Source organism: Brachyistius frenatus, unplaced genomic scaffold (assembly GCF_029030835.1).
Source record: "Brachyistius frenatus isolate BFR_SWC_R1_liver_20210118 unplaced genomic scaffold, ASM2903083v1 Contig_19, whole genome shotgun sequence".
In the NCBI taxonomy this organism is placed as follows: domain Eukaryota; kingdom Metazoa; phylum Chordata; class Actinopteri; family Embiotocidae; genus Brachyistius; species Brachyistius frenatus.
The window spans coordinates 701,489-724,289 of record NW_027210618.1 but is presented as its reverse complement, the minus strand read 5'-3'; the positions used below and the strand labels follow the sequence as shown (position 1 = coordinate 724,289).

Here is a 22,801-nt window from a genome sequence, read left to right as displayed (position 1 = left end):
ACGACTCAGAGAGCAGGAATCTCTCTTCACATTCCTCCTGTGTGACGGGAACTGGGATAATTGCGCCTCTGTCGAAGACCAAAGGCATTGTTCACTCACACACATGCATACAGAAACCCAGCCCCCCCCCCCCATCACAGAGCACGTGCTTCCTTTCCCGGCATCCGTTCCTATATGGTGAGTCAGCTGACCACACGATGACTCGCTCCCTCTCCTCCTTTTATCTGTCCATCCTGAAGATGCCAAAGGAAGTGGCTGTGAAGGCTGAGTCACATCAACTTCTCACCCTGATCTCACCACCACACATCCCCCTCCCCCATCCTCCTCCTCCTCCTCCTCATCCCTGCAACAACATCCACACTTTGATCCGGCTGATGTACAGCATCCTCCTACAGAGTGTGCGCACCGGCTATCACGCGCTCCTCTTTTAACCCCCTACCGCCCTTTTCTTTCACTTTCTCTGCATCCCTCCAGCTGTGTGTGAACATACAGCCACAGCATCGCAAGGAATGCCCGCGTGGACGTCCGCAGCCCCAAGGCCAGCCGCCGCCAACATCCTGACCATCCCGGTACGACCCTAATCCTCAGCAGCTGCCTCAGCAGAGGACAACTCTGCTATAAAGTCTCAGAGCTGAAAATATCTCCCCTCTCTTAACCCCGATGCACAGCTCTCTCTGTTCCTCCTTCTTCTCTCTGTTTGAGTAAACCAGCGCACAGACATGAGGTATACTGAGACTGTTCCCGTGCAGATCTGGCAGTCACGACCCAGCCTGCTAAACTGACAAATGTTTCAGTGGTGCTTTGCACTCAATGCTGCGCTGTTTCAAAATAGCCAAGACGGCTCTGGAAAGTGTTTCGATTTTTACCTTTTTGTCAAATATAAAGAAATTAAAGCAGTAGATTGACATTTTGAGAAATGCACTCACTAATATTCTTGCCACGAGTTAATCAAATGAACCAAAGGCTCTTTTTGGAAATTTCCAAATGATAAAAACATCCACATATTCAGTCAGCAACTGCTCCACAGCTGTAAGGCAAACATGAACAACCTTGATTTCTAATTAATCAGAGACACTTGGGAGAATTTATAAAAACACCAAGTCTCCGTGTCCCCATCACCACGTCAGAGTAAGATTGGAAAAACTCCGCCAAAAATTCGTTTTTGCTTTCCCTTAATTAAAACTGTAAATTAGAGAGTAAATAACAGCCTTATAGCAACGAGTTAGGAAACACTGACATTCTTGAAACTATTACGTTTTCCAGCAGAGACTGAAGGAAGTCATGTGACACTTGTTTTACACTTTAAACACGTGTAATTACTGTTCACAACTGTGGTCGGAGGCATTATGTTGTCAGGTTGACTGTCAAATGCTTCTTTGGACAAAAGGATAAAATGATTAGATGGTGGTGGCCAAAGTTCAAAGGTCCCTATAACCTCACAAAACATGTTTGTGGCCATAACTCAAGCATTCGTATTATGACAAGAATTTTACAGAAATGTCTAAATGCATAAAATGACCAAGACGTAACACTGTGTCAAAAAAGGTCAAAGGTCAACTTCATTGTGACATCTTAAGGTTCAACAAAAACACTTTTCGTCCAATATTCAACACCACAACTCAAGAACAGGAGGGGAGATTGTGGCCGTTTCTTACATTTGCTTGGAAACTGAATTGCAATGCCGTTGAATTGATGAGGCTTGTTTTTTGTAGTTTTGTAGCTTCTTTGCAGCAACATTCATATTGGAAGTATCACCTACTGTCACGGCTACAACTTTGCGTCCTATCACAGGCAGCTTTATTGCCTAAATCCCTTCAACATCTTCACTACATATATTGTACGCGTCTGGACAGACATGGAGGTCAAATACAACTTGGTTGGTGGAGGCCGACATCTGTGATGTGGTAATTCCATCTGTTTCTAGTCTTTTTGCTAAACTAAGATAATCTGTCTCTAATGTCCTATTTACTGTACAGACCAGGAAGTGGTGTAATTGTTCTAATTTCACTGACAAGAAAGAGGAAGTTTCTATAAATGTCAGCCTATTTTTTTAAGCCTGTTTTAATCAGTTTGTTTCTCGAATGTGAAAACATGGTGTAACGTGAAAGGGGCCAATTGCAGCATGTATTATGTCACTATTATGTCAGTACAGAGAAGGACATGTTCTTTCCTAAACATATGTGCTTTGAAGAAAGATTTATGTAATACATGACATGTATGTATAAACAGTAAGTTGTAAAAACAGGCCCACATCTCTAAGCATTCAAAATTTATTTTGTTTCACCTTCTGTGTACATGACCTGTTCGCTGTGGGATTGTTAAGGTATTGTACCATCAGACATCACACTCACCCTCAGGTCCAGTGGGCAAGGCGACAAGAGAAAACACACACAAAAAACAAGCAGAGTTATGTAACAATCCTAATCGAGTAGTCTGCAGGCTTCAGATATGTCCTTGGTAACAATCACTATAGCACCACCAAAGAAAGGACACGATTGCATAACGGCAAACTCAGTGCCTTCCCAATAGCTAAATTCAGGATCTCTGAACCCACATACTGTACATATAGTACAGGTGATACTGCGAAGGAACTGTTGCTTGGGTTGACATGTTTCAGCTGCCAAAATGAGGATTAGATTAATGTACATGAAGCCCTTCAGCCTCATAGCAGTTTTGTTTTTTCACCAAAGCTGTATAAACGCCTCCCACGCCAACAGCAAGAGAGATGAATAGTTTCCCTTCAAAGGAGCAACGACTCCTTCATTTTGTAACATGTATCCAGTGATGAGTTGTGATGTGACGCTGGTGGAGACAATATAGCAGCCAGGGGTCCTTATGTAGGTGTAATGTGAGGGATTTTGTGGTGTTTCTGAGAAACGCTGAGTGGGTGATAAGGTTATACAGTAATGGGCTTTTCTCTGTGGTATGAAACACAGACACAATTACACACGACTCGTTTCATTGATGTTGTTAGTGTATTTTGTCCGTGATCATGACACACTCATAGACTTAGATTAATTCACTCACCTCCCAATTCTAAAGGCCTTTTCACTTAAGGGAGGCCCTGCTTTCTGCATGTTGGTTCGCTGCCGTGGCTTACTGGGACACTTGGTGGAACTGAGCCATCATTAATACACCTGGATTTCCCCTAGTCTGACTAAGTCTGCCGTGAAAAAGGTCTATTATTTCAGTCTGTTGCTGCGTTCAAATGGAGTCGTATTAACCGTGCTCATGAGAAGAGTCCTTATGAACGGACCCCGCTTGTGGTATTCACGACTCAAAATTTTCTATTAGCCCTGGGTTCCTGAGTTGTGACGTGGTTTTTGATGTTTACGGAAATGGCAGAGGACATGAAAATATATTTTTCGCTCGATGTCAAGATAATATATAGTAATTCTAGTCATGTAGAGTTTGTTTTCATAATTTTGATGACAGCCTACACCTGAGGAAAATGTTGATCTTCCTGATGGCGTCATCATTTCCTTCTGTGTCTTTCCCTGTAACTTCTAGACACCACCCACATTGCCATTGCCTAGCAACAGTGTTTTCAAAACTTAACCACTTGAACTCAAGCACACAAATTCCCAAGTTGTAACTGCAAGTTCACGAGTTCCATTTGAACGCAGCATGTTTGCCTCCCTGCGTCACTCCTTCCTCCCACCAAAGATCCCCAGTGTGGCAGTGCGCCACACCCACCTCACCTTCTGCCATTTCCCCTTGTAGCCCACCTACATCCACTTGCCCAATTAGCCCAGTAAACAGTGCAGTTTCAAACTACTCAGTGCCACATCATAGTCGATGTCTTTCCGTCATTTAGTTTTTCCTCGTTGGTTCTGGCCATATTTTGACCTTGCGACTGCCAAACCGCTGTATTGTGCTGATATGTAGTGTGCACACTAATATTTGCTAGTTAGCACTGAAACAAAGTAGAGAGCAGGCTGGTGTCATTAGTTTGACAGGTTAACTTGTCACATCTGAGTAGCTGATTACTGATTGACTGCAGGTTGGGCTGAATAGGAAACAGGGAACAGGTGAGGTGGGTGTGGTGGATAGGAGGCGGAGCATAGGCAGAGACAGACTGGGGACCTTTGGTGGGTGGACACATGAGATGACGGAGAGAAACGCATGGGACCACTGGTGAGGAGAGACAGAGACACACACAGGGAACCTCTGATGGGGAGGGAGAGTGACAAAAGGAGCAAAAACTGAATAGAATCAGACCAAAACCACACTAGTTGTTGACAGTAAAAATATTTTGCAACCAACAATATGTTTGCATTTTTTTAGAAAAGATTTGGTCTTCATTAGATGGTAAAAGATATTGAACAAAATACACAAAAACACAGATGTTATCAAAAGCCACAAGTGCACTTAAATGCAATTACGTAACACGCACTGCTCTTGTACGTAAATAGAAAAAGCCACAGATAAACATGGGTGAGGTGGCTGCTGTTTTCTCTGTGGCTAATGAAAGAGTTTGACGTCAGTCCTGGTCCACAGACCACAGCTTCACTTCAGCTGTATTTCCCTGGATTTTCTTGTGCAGTGAGCGGAAGAGGCTGCAAGAGGCTGCTGCAGAAAAACAAACACTTCCCGTCAGCCTCAATCTGTCACAGTTTGTTGGAGCTCTTTTTGAAGCATAAAATAAATTAGATTTGTAAAAGTGTAGCTTTGACAAACAGTTTTAAGTATGTGGTCACAGATTTCAGAGAGACTGAAAATAAGAGGGCTACATAGTCTGACATACAGATATGTGAAAAGTTACCTTTAAAATGTCAATATTTTCACAACTGACAGAGCCAGGCTTGTTTTTAGCAAAAGAACTGAACAATACTGAATCTATTCAGGAACTTTCAGAGGCTGTGGAGCCTTCACATCCTTTAAAAACAGCCGGTAATCCTATTCAAAATTCAAAATTTTACTTTTCGCCTAACATCTCTCTCTTTATATGTCTGCACCCACACACTACTATACACACGCAAACACACACTTCCTTCTCAGAGGAAGCAGGACCCGATGTATCTGAAAACCACATGACACCAACACATACACATTTACACACGCACAAGTCTTTGAATTAGCTGCGCTGCAGTTTTCTTTTTTTTACCAACATCACAATCAGAACGGAAAACAAGATTTGCTACTGTTCATTTTCATATCCTGACATAAACACTACAGATTGAATGTTACTAACCACATTTTTAAAAGTTCTGCACTGATAAGCACTTCTACTTTACTCGTACGTATTTTCATTTTCTGCAATTTTGTATTTCAGAGGAAAATATTGTGGCTACTCTTAACTCCATTACATTTCTTTCACAGATATAATTTCTAGTTTCAGATAAAGATTTCACATAAAACATGATGACTGTAAATTTCCATCTTTCTACTTCATAAAGGTAAGTAAAGCAGTTAAAATTAGCTAGATGTCAGTCAAACCCAATGTTAGAGCACAAACATGTTCATGCATGAACAATGATAATATAATGAGCACACTTATGTCTGTCTATTTGAGTGGCATATTTTGTATAGTGTGGATTTGCACTTCAGTAAATTATGTAAATAGTTCTTCGATCATTTACTGAGATTCACAGGTGTCTGTGATTCCTATTTCGTACAGAAACAAAAAGATATCAGTCGCTGAAGTCGATCAGTAGTCAGTGAATGGGCAGGCTGCAGTAGTATGTGGTGGAGGGTCCTCTACTGGTGACAGTGTTGTAGCTGCAGTACTTTATCAGTGTCCTGTTAGATGTGAAACTCCTGCAGCGTCTGTAAAACTGTGACAGACAGTGCTGATCTGGACCCACACTGTGTACAGCATACATGTAAGGATGTTGATCACATGATGTAACAGCCAATTGACCTATATTGCCACAATGTTCAGTCATGTAATTGGGATTTCTTAAAAAAATAAAAAGCCTGTTATTTGTGTCTTTGACTCTCCTGAAATAATTTACAACAATCAAATCATGAAAGACAAAAACATAAATTGGGATGAAACATGAGGAAATTGGATGAAATGGAAACAAAATTCTGCTTTTAATGAAAGAAGTACATCAGTGAAATCGCCTCATTGACACAAGGATGGATCAAATAATAGACTACTCTACTTAAATTATACGGCTTCAGTTCTTATTGTTGCTGTTATCCAGTAGGGAATAACTCCTTCATTTCCTTTGTGCAAAGCATCGAGGGAGGATAGAGTTCAGCAGCAGTAGCACACAGAGGCATTGTTTTTCTACTTTCTTTTTTCTCCCTAACAATGTGAACTCACTACACACTCAAGATGTGCTTAGACTTAGTTTACAGTATATAATTCAGGCAACCTACAAATACTTTGTACAAGCTTTCAAAACCTGTCAGAAGAGTTTGATTTTGTGTAATTTAAGAGCAAATCAGGGTTCAGATTTATAAAATGTTGACTATTGGGCTGTAAAGTTGTTTTTTTCTTTCATTCTGGTTGTCATCATATGTAGTTTTGTCCTCTATTAAGTTTGACTTGTGTCTGGTGTATAGTGTATTTAATTTTCTATATGTGTAATTCAGGCTGTATAAACAACATTAACACAGCAAAGAGACACTGAAAATACAGTACTGAGCTGATGATAAAGGAGTATTACAGTGTTTTATCATAACCACACACATTTTCTCAAAATAAGAACCTTGAATCAAACATGAACCTCTAAATAAAATAATTCCTATTTTTGTATTTTCTTCTGCCACAAAAAGAGCCAATATGACTTTTTCACATGACTATACAGTAGATTAAATAAATAAGTGAGACAAATTAAACATTCACTAATTTGCCTTGAAGATAAAATGAGTATCGTACTGTGTGTTTACTGTTCATCAGCAACTAATTTACTTCCCTATGTTACCATTTAAATTCATGAGAGTAATATCCTCTTAAACTGTGAACTGAAGAGTCCATAATGTTTCACATCAAAGTTTATTGATGCATTCGATCTTTTCCATACAGGCTTTTGTAACATCACTCTGCTCACCTAATATTTCTTTCATGCATCTGCACTCTGATAACTAGCTGTCATAAAAGGCACACAAACATAATGACAGACCATATACATCTCATACACATAACTTGAGTACAGCGCCTGTGAAAAAAACTTGAATCCTCTGCTCCTTTGTGTTTTGCCTCATTTCCAAAAACAAGCATTTAAAAATCCCTTTTGCTGTTTTATCGGCAAGGTTTGCTTTATGATGATCCCAAGAACCGGAGAAGTCGCAGATTTCGTGTCTCTTTAACTTAAAGCTGAAAGGTTTGTGTTTGTGACACCACGACCACATTAGACATATCAGTCTGCAGGTGTTTGGCTCTCCTTTAGATACGTGAAAGAAAGGCTAGTGTTGACTCTGCTGTGACTTCTGTAACAGGTTCATTTGATGATTTCTGTCCATCATGTATAATTAATTTCAGCAGTGAAGCTGACAGATGTCGTCGTTATGAAGTGGTCCACATTAACCCCTGGTGCTCAGTTTATTCTGGATTTGGAGAGGAGAGAGATGGAGTTAAGATGTTATGATTAAAAGAAGGGAGAAATACAATGCCACAGTCAGACAGGCAGCAAAATGAAGAAATCAGTTTAAACGCCGAGTCATACTTTCTTGGCGTTGTCCACACACTGCATGTAGGCCGAGGCGATTCCTGAGCAGGACAGACTCTTTCCTGTGTTCGTCTTGTAGCATTTTAATATCTGACTCTGCAAGTCTCCACACACGGGCTGGATGTTGAAACGCCTGCGAGAGAAAAAGCGCAAAGGAAAAACACAGGCATCAAATATCACGTTGATTTTGGCCAAATAGTTGCTTCAACTGATGAAACATTCAAACTAGCCCTCCATCTTTTGTGTACTGTCACGTGACCATTGACGTCAAGTCTGTGTGCTGTGTGACATCACACAAAAGCTGCTAACACCGACCCCACGGTGAATTTGTAAATAAAGTATTTATTTAAAAAAAAACTTGATTCTGACTTACGCAAAGCGGTTGTGAGTCTCTTCTTTGCCCTTCTGGAAGCTGTCAGCGGACACTTTGTAAAACTCTGTGCACTGTCAGAGGGGTGAAAACACCACACGTTACCATTAAGACTAAATATTAGTTACTTTCAGTTGACTTTGGAGAAATAATTATTGACCGCTTAGCGGCCAAGAAATTTGCAAATTCACTATCTGTGATGTTGATTTTCTCTCATTGAACAAAGCTTGATGTAACGATCTGACGGTGTGTTCACGTTGGGTCTGCCTGATTGGCTTTAGATGCTTTGTGGAAAATGGATCAGTTATATGAACCAGTTTCCACAAAGTGTTTAATTTTTGCACTGCGTGGTTCAGCTCAGCTCGACTCTGCTCGTCTTTTTTTGAGTTTTCCATCAGGCATACGTTGTGGACGGTACCTGGGAACTTGATGTGAGACTTAAGATGCCTTTTCTCTTCTTGTGTTACCATTTTAGCATTGTCCTGTAATAATGGTCTCTTGTGGCCACAGTGACTGCTGCAGTGAAAACGACATTGTCTCACTTTAAATAATAACCACTTTAATTCTCACTAATGTGGACTTACCTTAGCTTCAAGTTTTGTGACATGTTCCTTGTAGAGAGCGTCTCGTTTCTTCAACTCTTTCTCTCTCTCCTCCAGCTGATGGACCTGCGCGAGTTCGACATAAAAGCAGCGTGTTCATATTTTGTGGCCAGTGACACCCGACTTCCACGAGCTTCTATTTATGTTTTGCCCTCAAAAAGAAAAAAACCAGCAGCTCCTTCAAATGTGATCGTCACGGAGACAAAGTGAAGGAGCGACGCATGCATGAGTAAAGTCTCTCCCGTCTTACCTTCAGCTCCATCCACTGAACCAACAACAGGGCAAAAAAGAAAAAAGAGGCACAATAAGAGGAGGAAAGGATTTCAGATTTACAAGAGCGATCCTGCCACATACAAAAGTCATCCAAGTCTTTTTCTGCTTACATAAAGCTGCACCATGAGCTTCTCATCCTCGGTGTTCATTCGCTCCTTCGTGATGGAGTCGGTCAGCTTCTCCATGTACGCTGCCTTCTCCGCCCCCAGAGTCTTCCTCACCTGCTCCTCAACCTGAGCCCGAGCTGCTGCCTGAGCCTCCACCCGAGCCTGAGCCCTCATCTCCGCCAGCCTGCACACGCACAGATTACATCTTTATACAGCCGGAAACAATCAGTCACGTTGGGCTGTGGGAAATCAAAATCAGTTTTCTTTCACATGTTATTGACAGATATCCCTTAATCAGCAAAATTATATTGCAGATTAACTGGTAAAAGCATTAGTTGCTGCTCATTCAATGTCAATCATTTTCCATTTTAGGCATTTTGACATCAATGAGTCGTCAATTCACAAAGTCTGATTATTCTAGATTATTCTGTCCATCGACTAATTCATTGTTTCAGTTTTACTTTTTGTAAAACGGTTTGTAAAACTGAAACTCCAAAGTTCAACTTTTTTTTCATGTTATCAGAGAAACACAGGACACACGACACACACACACACACACACACACACACACACACACACACACACACACACACACACACACACACACACACACACACACGTGATGCGATTTGACAGGCTTGTGTCCTTACTGTCGCTGCAGCTCCTGCCTCTTCAGGTTGATCTCCTCCTCCAGACTTCTCTGCATTTCCTCTTTGATCTTCTCCCTCAACTCTTCCTCCACCACTTCAGCAGAAACGGGCAGCGCTGTACGTGGACACAAAGACAGCACAGATTTAGGTTTTAGATTTGTTTACTGTTGTCAATCTGTTGCAACAAGTCTGAAAGCAGCTACAAAATGAAGGCGACAACTTGGGCATTGGGAGTTTGGGCATTTTAAAAATGTAAAAAAAAAACAGTTACATCGATCTAATATTTTGTTGACTGTACTCTCTATCTGGACTGACTGTAAACTGATTTCTTGATCCAGATTATTAGTTCCAACAAAGTGGATGTGACCTTGATTGTGCCATGTGCAGTATCTGTACCTGCATGAGTAATATCACCTGCAGCAGGAGGTGGCACTGTGGTGACAACAGGAACTTCATCCTCAACAACGGGAGGCAGAGACGGAGTCACGGTGGGCTCCTCAGCAGGTGGAGCTGGATCAGGGGGAGGTGGTGCTAGAGGCTCTGGAAGGGTTACATTTGGGGGCGCATCGGTGCGTACAACGGCCAGCTCCACACACCGACAGGGTGGAGAGGGTTCGTCAAAAGAGAGCTCTGGAGCAGGAGGACGCGCAGACACGGGCTCTGCAGGAGGAGTTAGAAGGAGGTCGCATGGAGGTGTCAGATCGACAGCTGAGGCCGCAACCAGAGGCACTTCTTCAAATGCGGGAGATGGAATCACAGGCTCAACGAGAGTCGTCTCCACTGGTGGAGGTAAAACTGCAGCTTCAACTGGAGCTGAATCAACAGGGCTTAATAATTCAACTGGTGGAGATTCAAAGGGGGGAGGAAGTTGAACTGTTTCCACAGGTGGAGGTGATGGGACTGCAGGTGGAAGAAGTTCAAGAGAAGGAGCTTCAACAGATGGCTCAATGGAAGGTGGAGGTGGAGGTGTCACAAGTTCACAGAGGAGAGATGAAGGTTCAGATGGAGCCACGGAGGCTGGAGATGAATCCACAGGTTCCAGGACTGGTTGTGTTATTAGCGGGGTAGTCAGGGCTTCTGGCTCTACATGAGGAGTGACGAAGGATTCAACCAGAGGAAGGACTACAGGCTCCACAGCAGGAGGTGGAGGAAGAGATTCAGGCTGCACAGGCTCTTTGATCTGTGGAGACGGTATAGGTGGAGGCGGAGCAGAGACAACCGGGTCTGCTAGAGGTGGAGTTTTTGGCTCCACAGGCAGAGGAGGTGCTGCCGGCTCCACAGGTGGAGGAGGTGCTGCCGGCTCCACAGCTGGAGGAGGTGCTGCCGGCTCCACAGAGCTCGGAGGAAGGGAGTGAAACTTCACAGGGGGAGGTGGGATGAGTTTTACAGGTGGAGCAGGTTTCACTGATGGGGGTGGGGCTTCCTCAGGAGGTGGAGTGGGGATGGAAGGAGGGGGAGGAGGTGTCAGAAGAGGGAGCAAGTTCTCCACAGAGGGGGCGGGAACGGGAGTGGCCACCGGTGTTTGTGGTTCAGGAGTGAGGCGAGGATAAAAGACCTTTGACGACCCTCTCATCCGGTTGATGACTTTGTCTGACAGCTGAGGGAATAAGAAGAATAATCAGGAGCGCCACCTGCTGGGACAAATTGCTCTAAAGTCACATGTTGTCAGGCGTGTCCAGTTGCTGCCTTGATAGTTTCAGCACCTTTGTTTCTGTCAGGTCTGTTGTTGTCTTTTATTTTGGTGGGTAAAGAGGAACAACCAGAGGGGTGTTTCATGAAGTAAGACCTGTTAAATCAGGCTTACTTCAGTAATTCAGGTTTATTTAGGTTGCTGGCTTGTTAAAGCCAAAAAAAAGTGCTTCGTCCCATTCATTCTTCAGTATATTGCTGTCCCAAAATTCTTTGCTCCACTATTTCCAGGAATATAATGAATGTCAGCTTGGTACAAAGACTATTGTTAAAACATTTAACATCTATGTTTCCTACTGGGATTAAGAGAATCTTTTTTCTCAGTATCACTAAAATCCTGTCATAATCTCGACCTATGAGGATGTGATCGATCAGAAATGATTTTGCGCTTTTAAGGTCCATCTTTACTCTGACAAACACAGCTCGATCAACTGAGATGAACACATTATTCATGTCAAAATCATTTAACTCGTTTATTATAAATGAAAAAAATATATAGTTTATGATCTTGTTATTATTATTTGATGAAAAACAAAATAAACATGGGAAAACTGGTTTTACCTTTTTATGGCGAGCAGGTTTAAAGTTTAGTTGTTACTTTGTAATGTCACTGGACAGAGGTCACAGTGATGACTGCCTTTCAGTCTTGTGAACAAACTTTTTCACTTAATTTAGGGCTGCAACTGTGATCATTTTCAACATCGTTTGATCTGTTGATCATCTTCTCAATTAATCAGCCTTTAAAATGTCAGAAACTTATGATCACTGTTTCCCAAAGAAGAAAATGCAGCCTAAAATGTCTTTTGTCCTCAAGATATGCAGTTCATTATCATGAAGAACTAAAAGAACCAATAAATACTTTCATTTTTGCATTGTCATTGAAAAATAGGGTCACTCAAAAAGACACATTGAATATTCAAATAGTTGGTGAATACTTTTTGGTCGATTAACTAATCGATTGATCGACTAATGGTTAGAACTAAGAAAAATAAACTGGAGTTAGAGAGTCATGATGTGCAAAATGTGAAGTTTCTTTCAGGAGTATTAACATAAATGTTTTTTTTCACGGTGCCGTTGTCTTCTTTCTCTATTTAACCGCCTCACCAGAGGGCAGCCGCTGGCTTGTGCAGTGACAACAAACATGAGGGCCAGTTCAAACTGGTTTGCAAAATACAGGATCGGGACCTTTAAATCCTATAAAACCCCAAACGAGAGTTAAACACACAGGGTGCATACACCTCGAGCTTCCCGGACCTTCCACTCACCCGTATGCCCTTCACAAAAGTGACTCCTCCGCCTTCATCCTCCTGAGAGAAGTGACTCGGGCTGTTCCCCCCCATCCGCTCCCGATGCTGCAGCTGCACACTCCTGCGGAGACTCTGTCGGTACCGAAATCGGTTTTTTGTTTTGTTTTGTTTTGTTTTGAATCCACGACGTGGATGTGCGCGCTGAGAAATCAACTCCACACAGCTGCGACCAGCTGCCCAGCCCACCGACGGGAGTGAACAGCAGCAGCAGTGATTGGAGGGAGCTGAACAACGTCCCTCTGGATTGGTCCGCTCGCTCCTGAAGACGGTGAAGCGTGAGGGAACACGGTGTCCCCCCCTGCATGAAACGTTTATAAAAACTTAACTTTAAAAACAAAAGAATGCATTATGGGCAAACACCGCTGCAGGCCTGGTGGGTCAGTAATATGGATTTTTATACATATTTATTTTCAATTTAAGAGGGCGGCCAGGTTGTGTGAAAATGTATTGTTGACAAACACTGATCCAACAAAACCTGAGACAGTCTGACTAAATGATGTGCATAAATGACTTCTCTACATATTCAAAACAGACTGCAGCTGCTCCTTAAACATTAACAGCTTCAGTACATTCCACATCACATTACTGTGTTTAGAATAATCTCATTGATTAATGTAAACATGGAGCAAATTAGCTGTCACTTTTAAACAATAAATATTCAAACATGTCAGACAAAATAAAGTGGCACCAAGATTTTGCATCTGTGAATTGCTAACTATGTACTAATGCTAAAGGAGGACAAGTATGATGGTATATTTTACTTAAAGTCAGCGAATCGCATGAAAATACAATGAATTTAGTCAAGTGTCGCCTATGTATCGAAAGCCGGGTGTAGCTTACTCCTTCCTGCCATTGAAGTCCACAAACCTATTAAAACACATCAACGATCCACACTGTTGCACTGGGACACATTCCTGCTGCTAAACGCTCACCAGCCCTCCAATCATACAGTAATCTGACGCTTAAAATAGTCCCTAAAAAATAAAATATTAGTCCTGTTTGAGAAATGTTTGCTACCTTGGATACGTCAGCAAAGAAGCACCCAGTTGGAGTCAGAGTACGCAAGTTATGTGCTCAACACCACACATCCCCGGAGCTACAGGATACATTACATTACATTACGTTTCATTTAGCTGACGCTTTTATCTAAAGCGACTTACAATAAGTGCATTTCAACTATGAGGGTACAAAACCCAGAACAACAAGAATCAATACATATGTACTTGGAGAACATCAGCACCGGTGTCATCTTTTAAACTGCTGTGTGTCTGTATTTGTGAGTGGTTGTGTGTGACGTGTGATCAAGTATGACAACAAAATGGCCTTAAAACATATATGTATAAAACTGCGGCAGGATAACTGACTAAAAACAACGTCTTAGTCCAACACAGTGGCTGATTTCCTTTCCCGCCACCGGTTCCTCCTTCTTCACTTGGCCTTCTTCTTCTTGACGTCCGGTCCGCGCAGAGCCGCCCGCACGCTGCTCCACACCTCCGTGTACAGCAGCGTGCCGAGGAAGACCACGGCCGTGCCCGCCCAGTGCCAGGGAGTGAAGGGGTTTTGGAAGTAGAGGATGGAGAAGATGAGGCTGAGGAACTTTCTAAGTGTCACCACCAGAGTGACGGTCAGTGATGCGCACTCCGTTGTCAGGATGAACACACCACGGATGCACACATACCTGAGGTGATGGTTAAAGTCCGCAACACTCAGAGAAAATGACAAAAACCTGCATGATATACAAGTGACGGCATGATAACTGAAGCTTGGTGTGTTTATTTGATAGCGTATTTGCTTGTACCGCTAATTTCTTCACATGTTGGTATGATGGTCGGCACCTTTGAAGTCTTCTGATATACTGTTTAGGGAGTAGCAAAATGTTCCTTTTAATATGTATTGTTTATGTTGCCTTATAACGAGCAGCTGCGTTTGGCCGAATAAAGTACATTACTACTATTATTATAATCATTAAAGGGTCCTTTTTGTATATATATATATATATATATATATATATATATTCAGATTTCCATTCCATTTTAATTACAAAGCAGCTCCTCTGTAGGTACCGTATAAATGCTGCGAAAAACAGTCCGTGGAGAAATGCACACAGCCTGTATTTAGAAACTGGGCCGTTTGGACTTCCATAAGTTTGTGATGTCATAAACTCGCGCTTAACTCATATGTCTGCCCTTAGCGTGGCCCACCATCCAACCTTTTATGTGGAAGAAAACACTGAATGGTCCCTCTGTTGCTGAGCTAGCAAGCTGAAGCAAGCCTCAGATATCTGGGCCAAGACACTCCAGTTTTTATGTACAGTAGTCGTTGTTCACAATCCGACAAGCAACTTGAGATGCTAGAATGGATTTGGATTTACAATTGAATAGTTTCATACGTAACCAGTTTTCATTCAAAACACAGTATAAAATCACGATAACAAAGCTTAAAAAAAAGCTAAATCATCGTCAGACGCCTGTCAATGGTCTCCAAGCTTGCTTTGAACCAGTGCGATCTTTTGCTCTCCACATGTACATCTATTTATAAAGATAACGCTTCAGCTGGTGCTCAGAAGGATTGAGATTTGATAGCCATACATTCAAAACGAGGTAGTGACTCTACTTGCAGCCTCTTGTCAAAAAGTCAAACGCAGTCTGAGTCGCGGACGGATCAAACGAACTGGGATTATTTCAAATGCTGTAAAAAGCAGTAATTGTGTATTAAATATACCAGTAGATAAATAAAGACAAGCGAGCGCAAACGTGGTTTTTTGGCAGGATACTGTGTGATAACGTTGATCAGCAGGTAGATCCACATTATTGGTACAGTCTGTCCAATCACAGGGACGAGTACAGGTGCTGCAAAGACAAAATACTGGCTTACATCTGAGATCAAAGACAGGGTCATAAATAGAAGTTCAATTAAAACTCACTGCTCTGACTGAAGTGGAGACAGTGGTTGTAGATGTCTGTGGAGAGAAGCAGGAACCCGGGCAGAGGCAGGCAGTGCTGCGAAGAGACAAACAGAGTTTTCTATGTTAACCAACTTGCCCCAAGAACGATGAGAAACCTTTTAAAACAGCTTCCTGAAAAAAAAAAAAAAAAAACATCGAGCGCAGTCTTCTGTGCTTTACAGAGTGCAACCGCGATCTACGTCTGGATAGATTTATAACTGTGGCGGAGTTACAACTCGAGCAGTTCTGGTTCTCCCCGTGAAACCACTGTCCCCAGTAGCTCCACAATGGAGTAGTAGCCATCAGGCATACTGGGATAAAAGAAATCGTCCACAAAAACAAAACAAAAAAACCCTTGGACAAACTTTTGACTCTCTTTATTGGCCCTCTTTGTGTGCGGATGAGACTGTGCTGTGGGCAGTCCACTCCCAACAAGTAAATCCAGGGCTGAATTTCTTTCCAGTGCACCTATGGTGCTTCACAACGACTGCTTCCAGTATTAAAGAGGAAGCAAGTACATGTGTATCCAGAGGTTTACTGGCACCCGTGAATGTGGACTGTGATGTTGATTCATTGTTTTTTTTTCACCACTAAACTTTACAGACTTCTTCTGTATTTTAAGACGGATGGCATTTAGTAAATCAAATGTCCAAATCTCGCAATGTTGACACAAGTGAACAATAATTCATGATTTGGATCACCTCTAAAATATAATGGGATTCTTTGTTGGTGCATGCAACACCTTTCCACCAAGTTTCATGAAAATCTGGCTGCTAGGTTTTTTGTAGTCCGGCTGACAAACAGACAGAGAAACAGCATCGAAAACATCACCTCCACCATGGAGGAAATAAAAACACAAATGAGGTTCTCCGAATGTAGGAAAAGGAAAGAAAACTCACATTGTAGAAGAGAGCCTCTTTGGAGTGTTTTCCGTACTCCTTGTACAGTGTTTCCTGGAAGATGCCCATCCTCGCAGACATCAGCAGAGCAAAGGTCAACATGCTGATGCCTAAATGAACAGAACCGCCACCCCCCCCCCAAAAAAAAAAACAACCATCAGCTACGTAACAGCATGTTTATGATGGGATCGCTCACTTTTATCAGGTTACGTCTGTTATCAGAGACAAAGAATAAGAAGCGCGAGTTCATCTTCAAAGCTTCAAGTTACGCTTTTTTGTTTGAACCAATCAGCGTCCTGTGAGGATCTACAGGCAGCTAAAAGTGTGGTTTAGGTGTAACGAGAAGCAACTGTGATGAACTGCAGACAGATAGTTCATTCAATCACTGGCCAAGCACTTTCTGAACGTTCTCGGATGGTTATGTGTAACAAACCATTTGGATTAAGAGTGCATACCGCAAGGGCCAAAACATCCTTAGCAGCTGATCTTTCCCCACATTTCCTGTCTCTCCCTAATGCAACTATCCAAATAAATGTAATACAAAAATCCCCAAAAAGAGACAGAATAAACTCTCAACAACCGCACATATGGAGTTTTTAGTTACTTATCAGCCGTCTTATACCCATATATGTGCGCTAAGATAATATCTTCCGTAGTATTCTTCCAGCTCTCTAACCTATACTGCCATTTATCTGTTGGTCTAATCATTGTATCATCACTCACCTATGAGCCAGTGCATAAAGGCATATAAACTTTGCTCTTCTGATCCCTCGCCGGACAAATTCTGCAAAAAATAAAATCACAAGCCATCAGTGCATCATGTAACGCGTTCAAACAACTCACTGTTAAACTGAATGAAAAGAAATGCTCCATGTTCTGCTGAGGACTCACCACTTGTTTGGCAGACATAATGGTGCAGATGAAGATACCAGCTGAGATTAAAGCTACAGACAGATATTTGCTGGTTGAATACCTGCAGAGAGAAAGTGAGACACAAACAGCCGCAATCAAACCGCCGTGATGCTTTCGAGTAGCAAGCAAGACTTTGTCCGAGCTGCGAAGAGGAGGATACCTTTTCTTCAGGATAATTATTCCCAGGATCATGTTAGCGATCAGCGATCCCTGCAGAGGAATGGGACAGCAGGTCGGTGTAAACAGGAAACATTCACGAGTCAAGGTGTAAAGCAGGTAGCACGTACTGATCTGAAGATCATGTGTAACGGCATGGCGATGTTGAAGTTGAGAGCGTAGTTGTTGATCACGCTGACGGTGAAGAACATGGTCACCATGATCACATAGTTACTGGAAGGGGAAAAAAAAAAAAAAAAGGGGACATAAAAAGTGTGATTGAGTGTCCGCTTTCCTTCCCACCAGCAAAACCAACCAATCAATCGCTTTTTCTTTCTTACCTGACGGGGATCGCTGGTTTCTTCCTCCCAAAGTTTGTTTCAAAGATGAAACCTTCTAAGGCGATGAACACAAACTGAGCGAAGGTGACTATGTTGCCGCATCCTGGAAACACCCTGAAGAAGAAAATAACAGCATGCTTAAATAAAATATCCAGATTTAACAACACGTGGTGTAAAGCTCCAAATATACAGTTTAAACAATGGAAAGTAGTTTAAAAAACAACAACCACAACCTTAAATAATTACAGCAATAAAATAGTAATATTAATCCACAAACATTGACAGGGGGTATTTACTGCATCATGTGAATTTCTACTTTTTATATTTTGAGTACAATTGTGTGGAAATACTTTGACTGAAGTAAGGTTTTGAACGCAGGACTTTAACTTGCAGGGGGATAAATACACAGTGTGGTATTAGTAAAGGACCTGAACACGTTTTCCACCACTACACTGATGTTATTGATTTATCATCTAATCTATGAGTGTAAAAAACAAAAACAAAAAAAACACCTTTGTGCAGACCAGGTCTAAGTTAGTCACTGACCTGACAAGCAGCTCCAGAGACACCACGTTACAACAACATCCGACAAAAACGAGAACAATTGCAAACACGGTCCCCATGACGCTTCCTGCCGAACAAACTCGGTGAGAAATGTGTCACTTGTTGACGCAGATTGCTGCGCGGTGCATATTTGCAAGTAAGCGTCAGTTTGTGTTATATATAAAAAAAAAAAAGAGGTCTTCTGCTTTTTACACAAACTCCTCTTTCAGTTGAACACGTCTGAGTCCGAGAGCGAAACGCTTCCTTGTCGCAAAGGCTCATGGGAGTTGTAGTGCGGTTCAAAATAGCGAGGTGGGGGGGGGAAGACGGCGGTCTTAACTAACAGTTAACTAACAGTTACTATTACTGACGCGACATCACAGGTTAAAGACATTGATTGCCACGTAAATAAATGTTACTTAACGTTTGTGAAATGAATGAAAAACGACAAAATGAATGATCTGACGGCTCAATCACTGCGCAGTTGTAAAGCAACCACACGACTGAACATGCGCAGATCAGTACAGATTTAAAAAGACGAAGAACACTCACTCGGAGCTAAATTGCGAGCAACAGGAACCACGCCGAGGCTGCTGGAGCAGAAGGCTCATGGTGTGGTGAAGTAAAGAGTTGGGTCCATGTTCAGACGGGTTTCAGTCCCCTCTGGCCCTGTTTTGGATAACTCGCACAGCAAAACAAATGGAGACGATGAATGTAAAATGGCCTGACCAGGGTTTGAGAGAAATTACTTTTGACTCGGAGAAACTCCGATTTTTTTTATTTTTTTTTAGTTGTTGTTGAAGTGAATGAAAACAAATGGCATCTTATTAAGCAACACAAATCAACGAGACCACATAATTACACCATACACACCAATCCTGGCTGCGAAGTTTGCAACATTTTTTTTTTTACACTGCGTGTCTTTATTTATCTTTTTGTGGAAACTGAAACTAAGCGAAAGCTGACGAACAATTAACGCAATGTTTCACAATTTTGTCTACTAAATCTGACTTAAAGGTTAAACATTACGACTTAACATCTTATTAATTACAGTTAGGTGGGTCATTTTTTTGTCTCTCTTCTTCTCCAGTAAGAAAACAATTACATAAATTGGACTAAATTACACACAAAATGAAAGTTCTCTAAACACCCACCGAGAGTGAAATATACATGTTGAACGAGCAGCTGTCCAAATAGACGATCTTTGATGAAATGCGTGCCTACGTGACTGGCTGACGGGATGACGTAACAGACCGCGAGCTTTTCCTCCATCGCTGTCGGCGCCGTAGTATCAACAGTTTTGTCAGCCTTCTACCAAACGCAGGACATTCGTTCCGTTACGAGCTTTGTGTGATTTGATAAATTGTCCAGCGGCTGCAAAAAATGATTTCACTCACGGATTCCCAGAGTAAGTTTCTGTTCTGCGACTGTTCTTTGTCTCAGTGGTTTTTCTGTGTAATACCGGGTTTAGCTGGACGTACGGGGCTAACAGCTGAAACACGATTGGCTGAGAGCACAGTGACGTCACTGACGTATCACTGAAGACTCAACTTTCGGTTTTCACATTCAAAATATAAACTAAAATACTAGTAATTTAAGATTTCCGTCGGTACTGAAATCCAGGTTTTCTCCTGTCTTTTACAAAGTTCACATCATGTTGCCAACAGTGAATGATGTGATGTGGCTGCAAGGACATGATAGTGATAACAACTACTTTGTTTCTTAAACTTTGCAGAAATTGGGATGGGGCTGACAGGGTTCGGCGTGTTTTTCCTCTTCTTTGGGATGGCGCTGTTTTTTGATAAAGCTCTCCTCGCCATTGGAAATGTGAGTTGATCAGACATCCAGTTCTAACGTGGTGTGAAAGACTCTTTCATTTGACCTGAGATTTGTAATGTTTTGCTTTTCCGTGCAGATTCTGTTCGTCTCGGGCCTGTCCTTCGTCATCGGCCTGGAACGGACCTTCAGATTTTTCTTTCAGAAACACAAAGTCAAAGCCACCAGCTTCTTCCTGGGAGGAGTGTTCGTGGTTCTGATTGGCTGGCCGATCATCGGCGTGGTTCTGGAGGTCTACGGTTTCTTCCTCTTGTTCAGGTCAGCTCAAGCAGAAAGAAAACACGTCTTTGTCAACATGAGGGATTTTTAGGGTCTGACTTCACTTTTGCTCTCTTTTACAGGGGATTCTTCCCGGTGGCGGTCGGGTTCATCAGACGAGTGCCTGTGCTCGGGTCTTTGCTCAGCTTACCAGGGATCAGTACAGTAAGTTTCATGTCATCAATGGCAAAAAATAAAACACTCTCAAGTACTGGAGACCTTAAAGTAGGAGTTGGCGATATGGCTTTAGAATAATATCAAGATATTTTACAATATTTCTGCAGCCACACTATTCTGTAGAATTTGCAAAAATAGTGAAAAATATTTTATCAATAATTTCAAGAAATATACAGGTGTCGTAATTTCAATCCACTTTCTTCTGCACAACAACAAGACCTCATTACTTTCAACAAGTTGCAACACAGCCATTATCACGATATGATTTTTAAAATCAGATTAAAAATGATATTGATATAAATATTATCAATATGAAATGGTGCGCCCCTTTTGGAACAGCGACCAGACTTCTGTTGTAGTACAGTATGGTGCACTTTTAAAGTTGCACAAACATCCTATACTATATTTTACACAACAGAAACTAAAAACACTGTATTTACAAGCTATTGACAAAAAATGAGACCGCCGACACTAAAGACTAATTAAAGATGATTTTATTTTTTATTTTTCAGGCCTGCAACTGTGATTATAATCAGACAAAAGGGAAAAATGCCTGTTTTGTTTTCTTACAGCCCAACAAAAAGTATTCAAATATTGTTCTATTTATTGTCGTATAGGACAAAAAACACCAAATCCTCATGTTTGAGAAGTTTTTTTTGTTTTGTTTGTTTTTTTACTAAAACATTGAAATTATGAAATAATGAATGAAAATAGTTTCGAGTTATGAATTGATCATCATTTTTACAAAAAATAATGAATGGCAACCCAGGAAACTAACAAATTCTAGATCTGCATCCTTAGATACAGGTGGAGCTGAGAGCAAAAATCATCTGAAAGCTCAGAAAGAAGCTGAAACACAATTTCACTTTGTCAACTTGTCAAATCATTTAGAAAAAATCAGGTCCAAAAGTTGAAGAAGGCTTTTACTGAAACATGAGTGCTGACAGATTTGATCTGTGGTCTCGTCTAAGAACAGAGTCTCCGTTGTCCTGAATGCAGCCTCAGTGGATTCCCCACTCAGAGTCTGTTGATCTGTGAGGCTTTTGTCGGTGCAGTGTCACATTTTACCAATCGGGTGCTTTTGTTGTGTTCTAATATAAATCCCTCATTGTGTTCTGCAGACTTTGAGTTCACAGTATCATTTTACTTTGCATCGTTCTCTCACGTTCTGCTAAGCACCTGTCGTTTTAAATAAGCCTTCAGATAAGAACTCCTCCAGAGTTCAGACTCAGTGGTACTTGTAAATAATCTTGTACTTTTCTCTTGTTCTCTTTCAGCTGGTGGACAAAATTGGTGAGAGCAATACCATGGTATAACAGGGGCCTGCTCATGTAAAGGAGGACAGTTTCAGTATTTATCATGGTGACTGTGTATTTTAATCATTGCCACTCCAGGACTGTGAATCCAAACATTTCTCCGCACAAACGTGTATCTGTGGACATTTTGACTGACATCAGGAAGTTTCTTCTGTCAGAGGGAAACAGTTTTGTATCTGACTGCCACTGGACAACATTACCAAGAGATTTTTTTTAATTATTATAATTGTTATTATTATTATTATTATTATTATTTTTTATCATTCCAGTCTGATATTTATGGATCGATAACTTGGGACCGCTGGATTAACTCGGACAAGAGCCATGAGCCTTTGAAAGCATCCACTCCTCCAGACTGTGTGCCTGAAGAGTCACTGAGAGCTTTTTTAAGATTCCTCTATGAAGTGTTACTGGAATTTTGTACATTGAAAATAAGTCATGTTGAGCTAAATGTTTCAGAAACCTGAACTGTTGTGAAAAAGGTTAAAAAGAATTGTCCTGCAGATGTTTAACTGTAACTTTTGTAAGTGCATACTTGAAATAAAGTGTGTCTTTTATAAATCAGTTTCATATTTTTTGCAGCAGTGATCACAATCCTCTGTGTCAAAGGTAGTTAGTTTACCTGGGATTATTGTTGATTCAAATACAGGATATGACATTAGATTATTATTAGTGTTTAAGCTGCATGTTGCAGTTGTAGCTTGTGCAGGTGGAGCTAGTTTGCACTACTTTATTTACAGTTTATATTCAGGGACAGCGGATCAAATAGAGGGGTTGTTTGCTGATTACTGGGAGAGGA

The 22,801-nt window shown here is 41.5% G+C and overlaps 3 protein-coding genes across 3 annotated transcripts; 1 reads left to right on the top strand and 2 right to left on the bottom strand.

The window, feature by feature from the left end:
• Positions 1–6,930: 6,930 nt before the first annotated feature.
• Positions 6,931–12,716, bottom strand: chchd3b (coiled-coil-helix-coiled-coil-helix domain containing 3b). The gene is made up of 9 exons (XM_069695181.1): positions 12,579–12,716; positions 10,021–11,221; positions 9,625–9,739; positions 8,978–9,158; positions 8,845–8,859; positions 8,577–8,660; positions 7,996–8,066; positions 7,620–7,755; positions 6,931–7,500 (listed from the first exon to the last, which is right to left on the bottom strand). The coding sequence occupies exons 1-9, from the start codon at positions 12,651–12,653 to the stop codon at positions 7,477–7,479; spliced, it is 1,902 nt and encodes a 633-aa protein (XP_069551282.1). The 5' UTR covers positions 12,654–12,716; the 3' UTR covers positions 6,931–7,476.
• An 871-nt stretch (positions 12,717–13,587) lies between these two features.
• On the bottom strand, positions 13,588–19,657 carry slc35b4 (solute carrier family 35 member B4). The gene is made up of 11 exons (XM_069695179.1): positions 18,968–19,657; positions 18,419–18,503; positions 17,873–17,986; positions 17,663–17,765; positions 17,536–17,585; positions 17,355–17,436; positions 17,187–17,247; positions 16,464–16,573; positions 15,544–15,619; positions 15,394–15,469; positions 13,588–14,298 (listed from the first exon to the last, which is right to left on the bottom strand). Exons 2-11 carry the CDS (start codon positions 18,493–18,495, stop codon positions 14,049–14,051), a joined length of 999 nt encoding a protein of 332 aa, XP_069551280.1. The 5' UTR covers positions 18,496–18,503; positions 18,968–19,657; the 3' UTR covers positions 13,588–14,048.
• A 39-nt stretch (positions 19,658–19,696) lies between these two features.
• golt1bb (golgi transport 1Bb) lies at positions 19,697–22,563 on the top strand. Its single transcript, XM_069695180.1, has 5 exons — positions 19,697–19,823; positions 20,151–20,242; positions 20,331–20,509; positions 20,593–20,674; positions 21,964–22,563. The coding sequence occupies exons 1-5, from the start codon at positions 19,799–19,801 to the stop codon at positions 22,000–22,002; spliced, it is 417 nt and encodes a 138-aa protein (XP_069551281.1). The 5' UTR covers positions 19,697–19,798; the 3' UTR covers positions 22,003–22,563.
• The last annotated feature ends 238 nt before the right edge of the window (positions 22,564–22,801 follow it).

Bases quoted from the DNA above. Each gene is read 5' to 3' on its own strand.
- chchd3b (XM_069695181.1), bottom strand. From the start codon at position 12,653: ATGGGGGGGAACAGCCCGAGTCACTTCTCTCAGGAGGATGAAGGCGGA. The intron at 9,159-9,624 runs GTAAGGACACAA...GTGCGTGTGCAG, and splicing joins AGGCAGGAGCTGCAGCGACA to GCTGGCGGAGATGAGGGCTC. The intron at 8,067-8,576 runs GTAAGTCCACAT...CCCCTCTGACAG, and splicing joins TCACAAAACTTGAAGCTAAG to TGCACAGAGTTTTACAAAGT.
- slc35b4 (XM_069695179.1), bottom strand. From the start codon at position 18,495: ATGGGGACCGTGTTTGCAATTGTTCTCGTTTTTGTCGGATGTTGTTGT. The intron at 17,437-17,535 runs GTATCCTCCTCT...TTCTCTCTGCAG, and splicing joins ATAATTATCCTGAAGAAAAG to GTATTCAACCAGCAAATATC. The intron at 14,299-15,393 runs GTATCCTGCCAA...CCATCACCTCAG, and splicing joins CTGATCAACGTTATCACACA to GTATGTGTGCATCCGTGGTG.
- golt1bb (XM_069695180.1), top strand. From the start codon at position 19,799: ATGATTTCACTCACGGATTCCCAGA. The intron at 20,243-20,330 runs GTGAGTTGATCA...TTTTCCGTGCAG, and splicing joins CTCTCCTCGCCATTGGAAAT to ATTCTGTTCGTCTCGGGCCT. The intron at 20,510-20,592 runs GTCAGCTCAAGC...TCTCTTTTACAG, and splicing joins GGTTTCTTCCTCTTGTTCAG to GGGATTCTTCCCGGTGGCGG.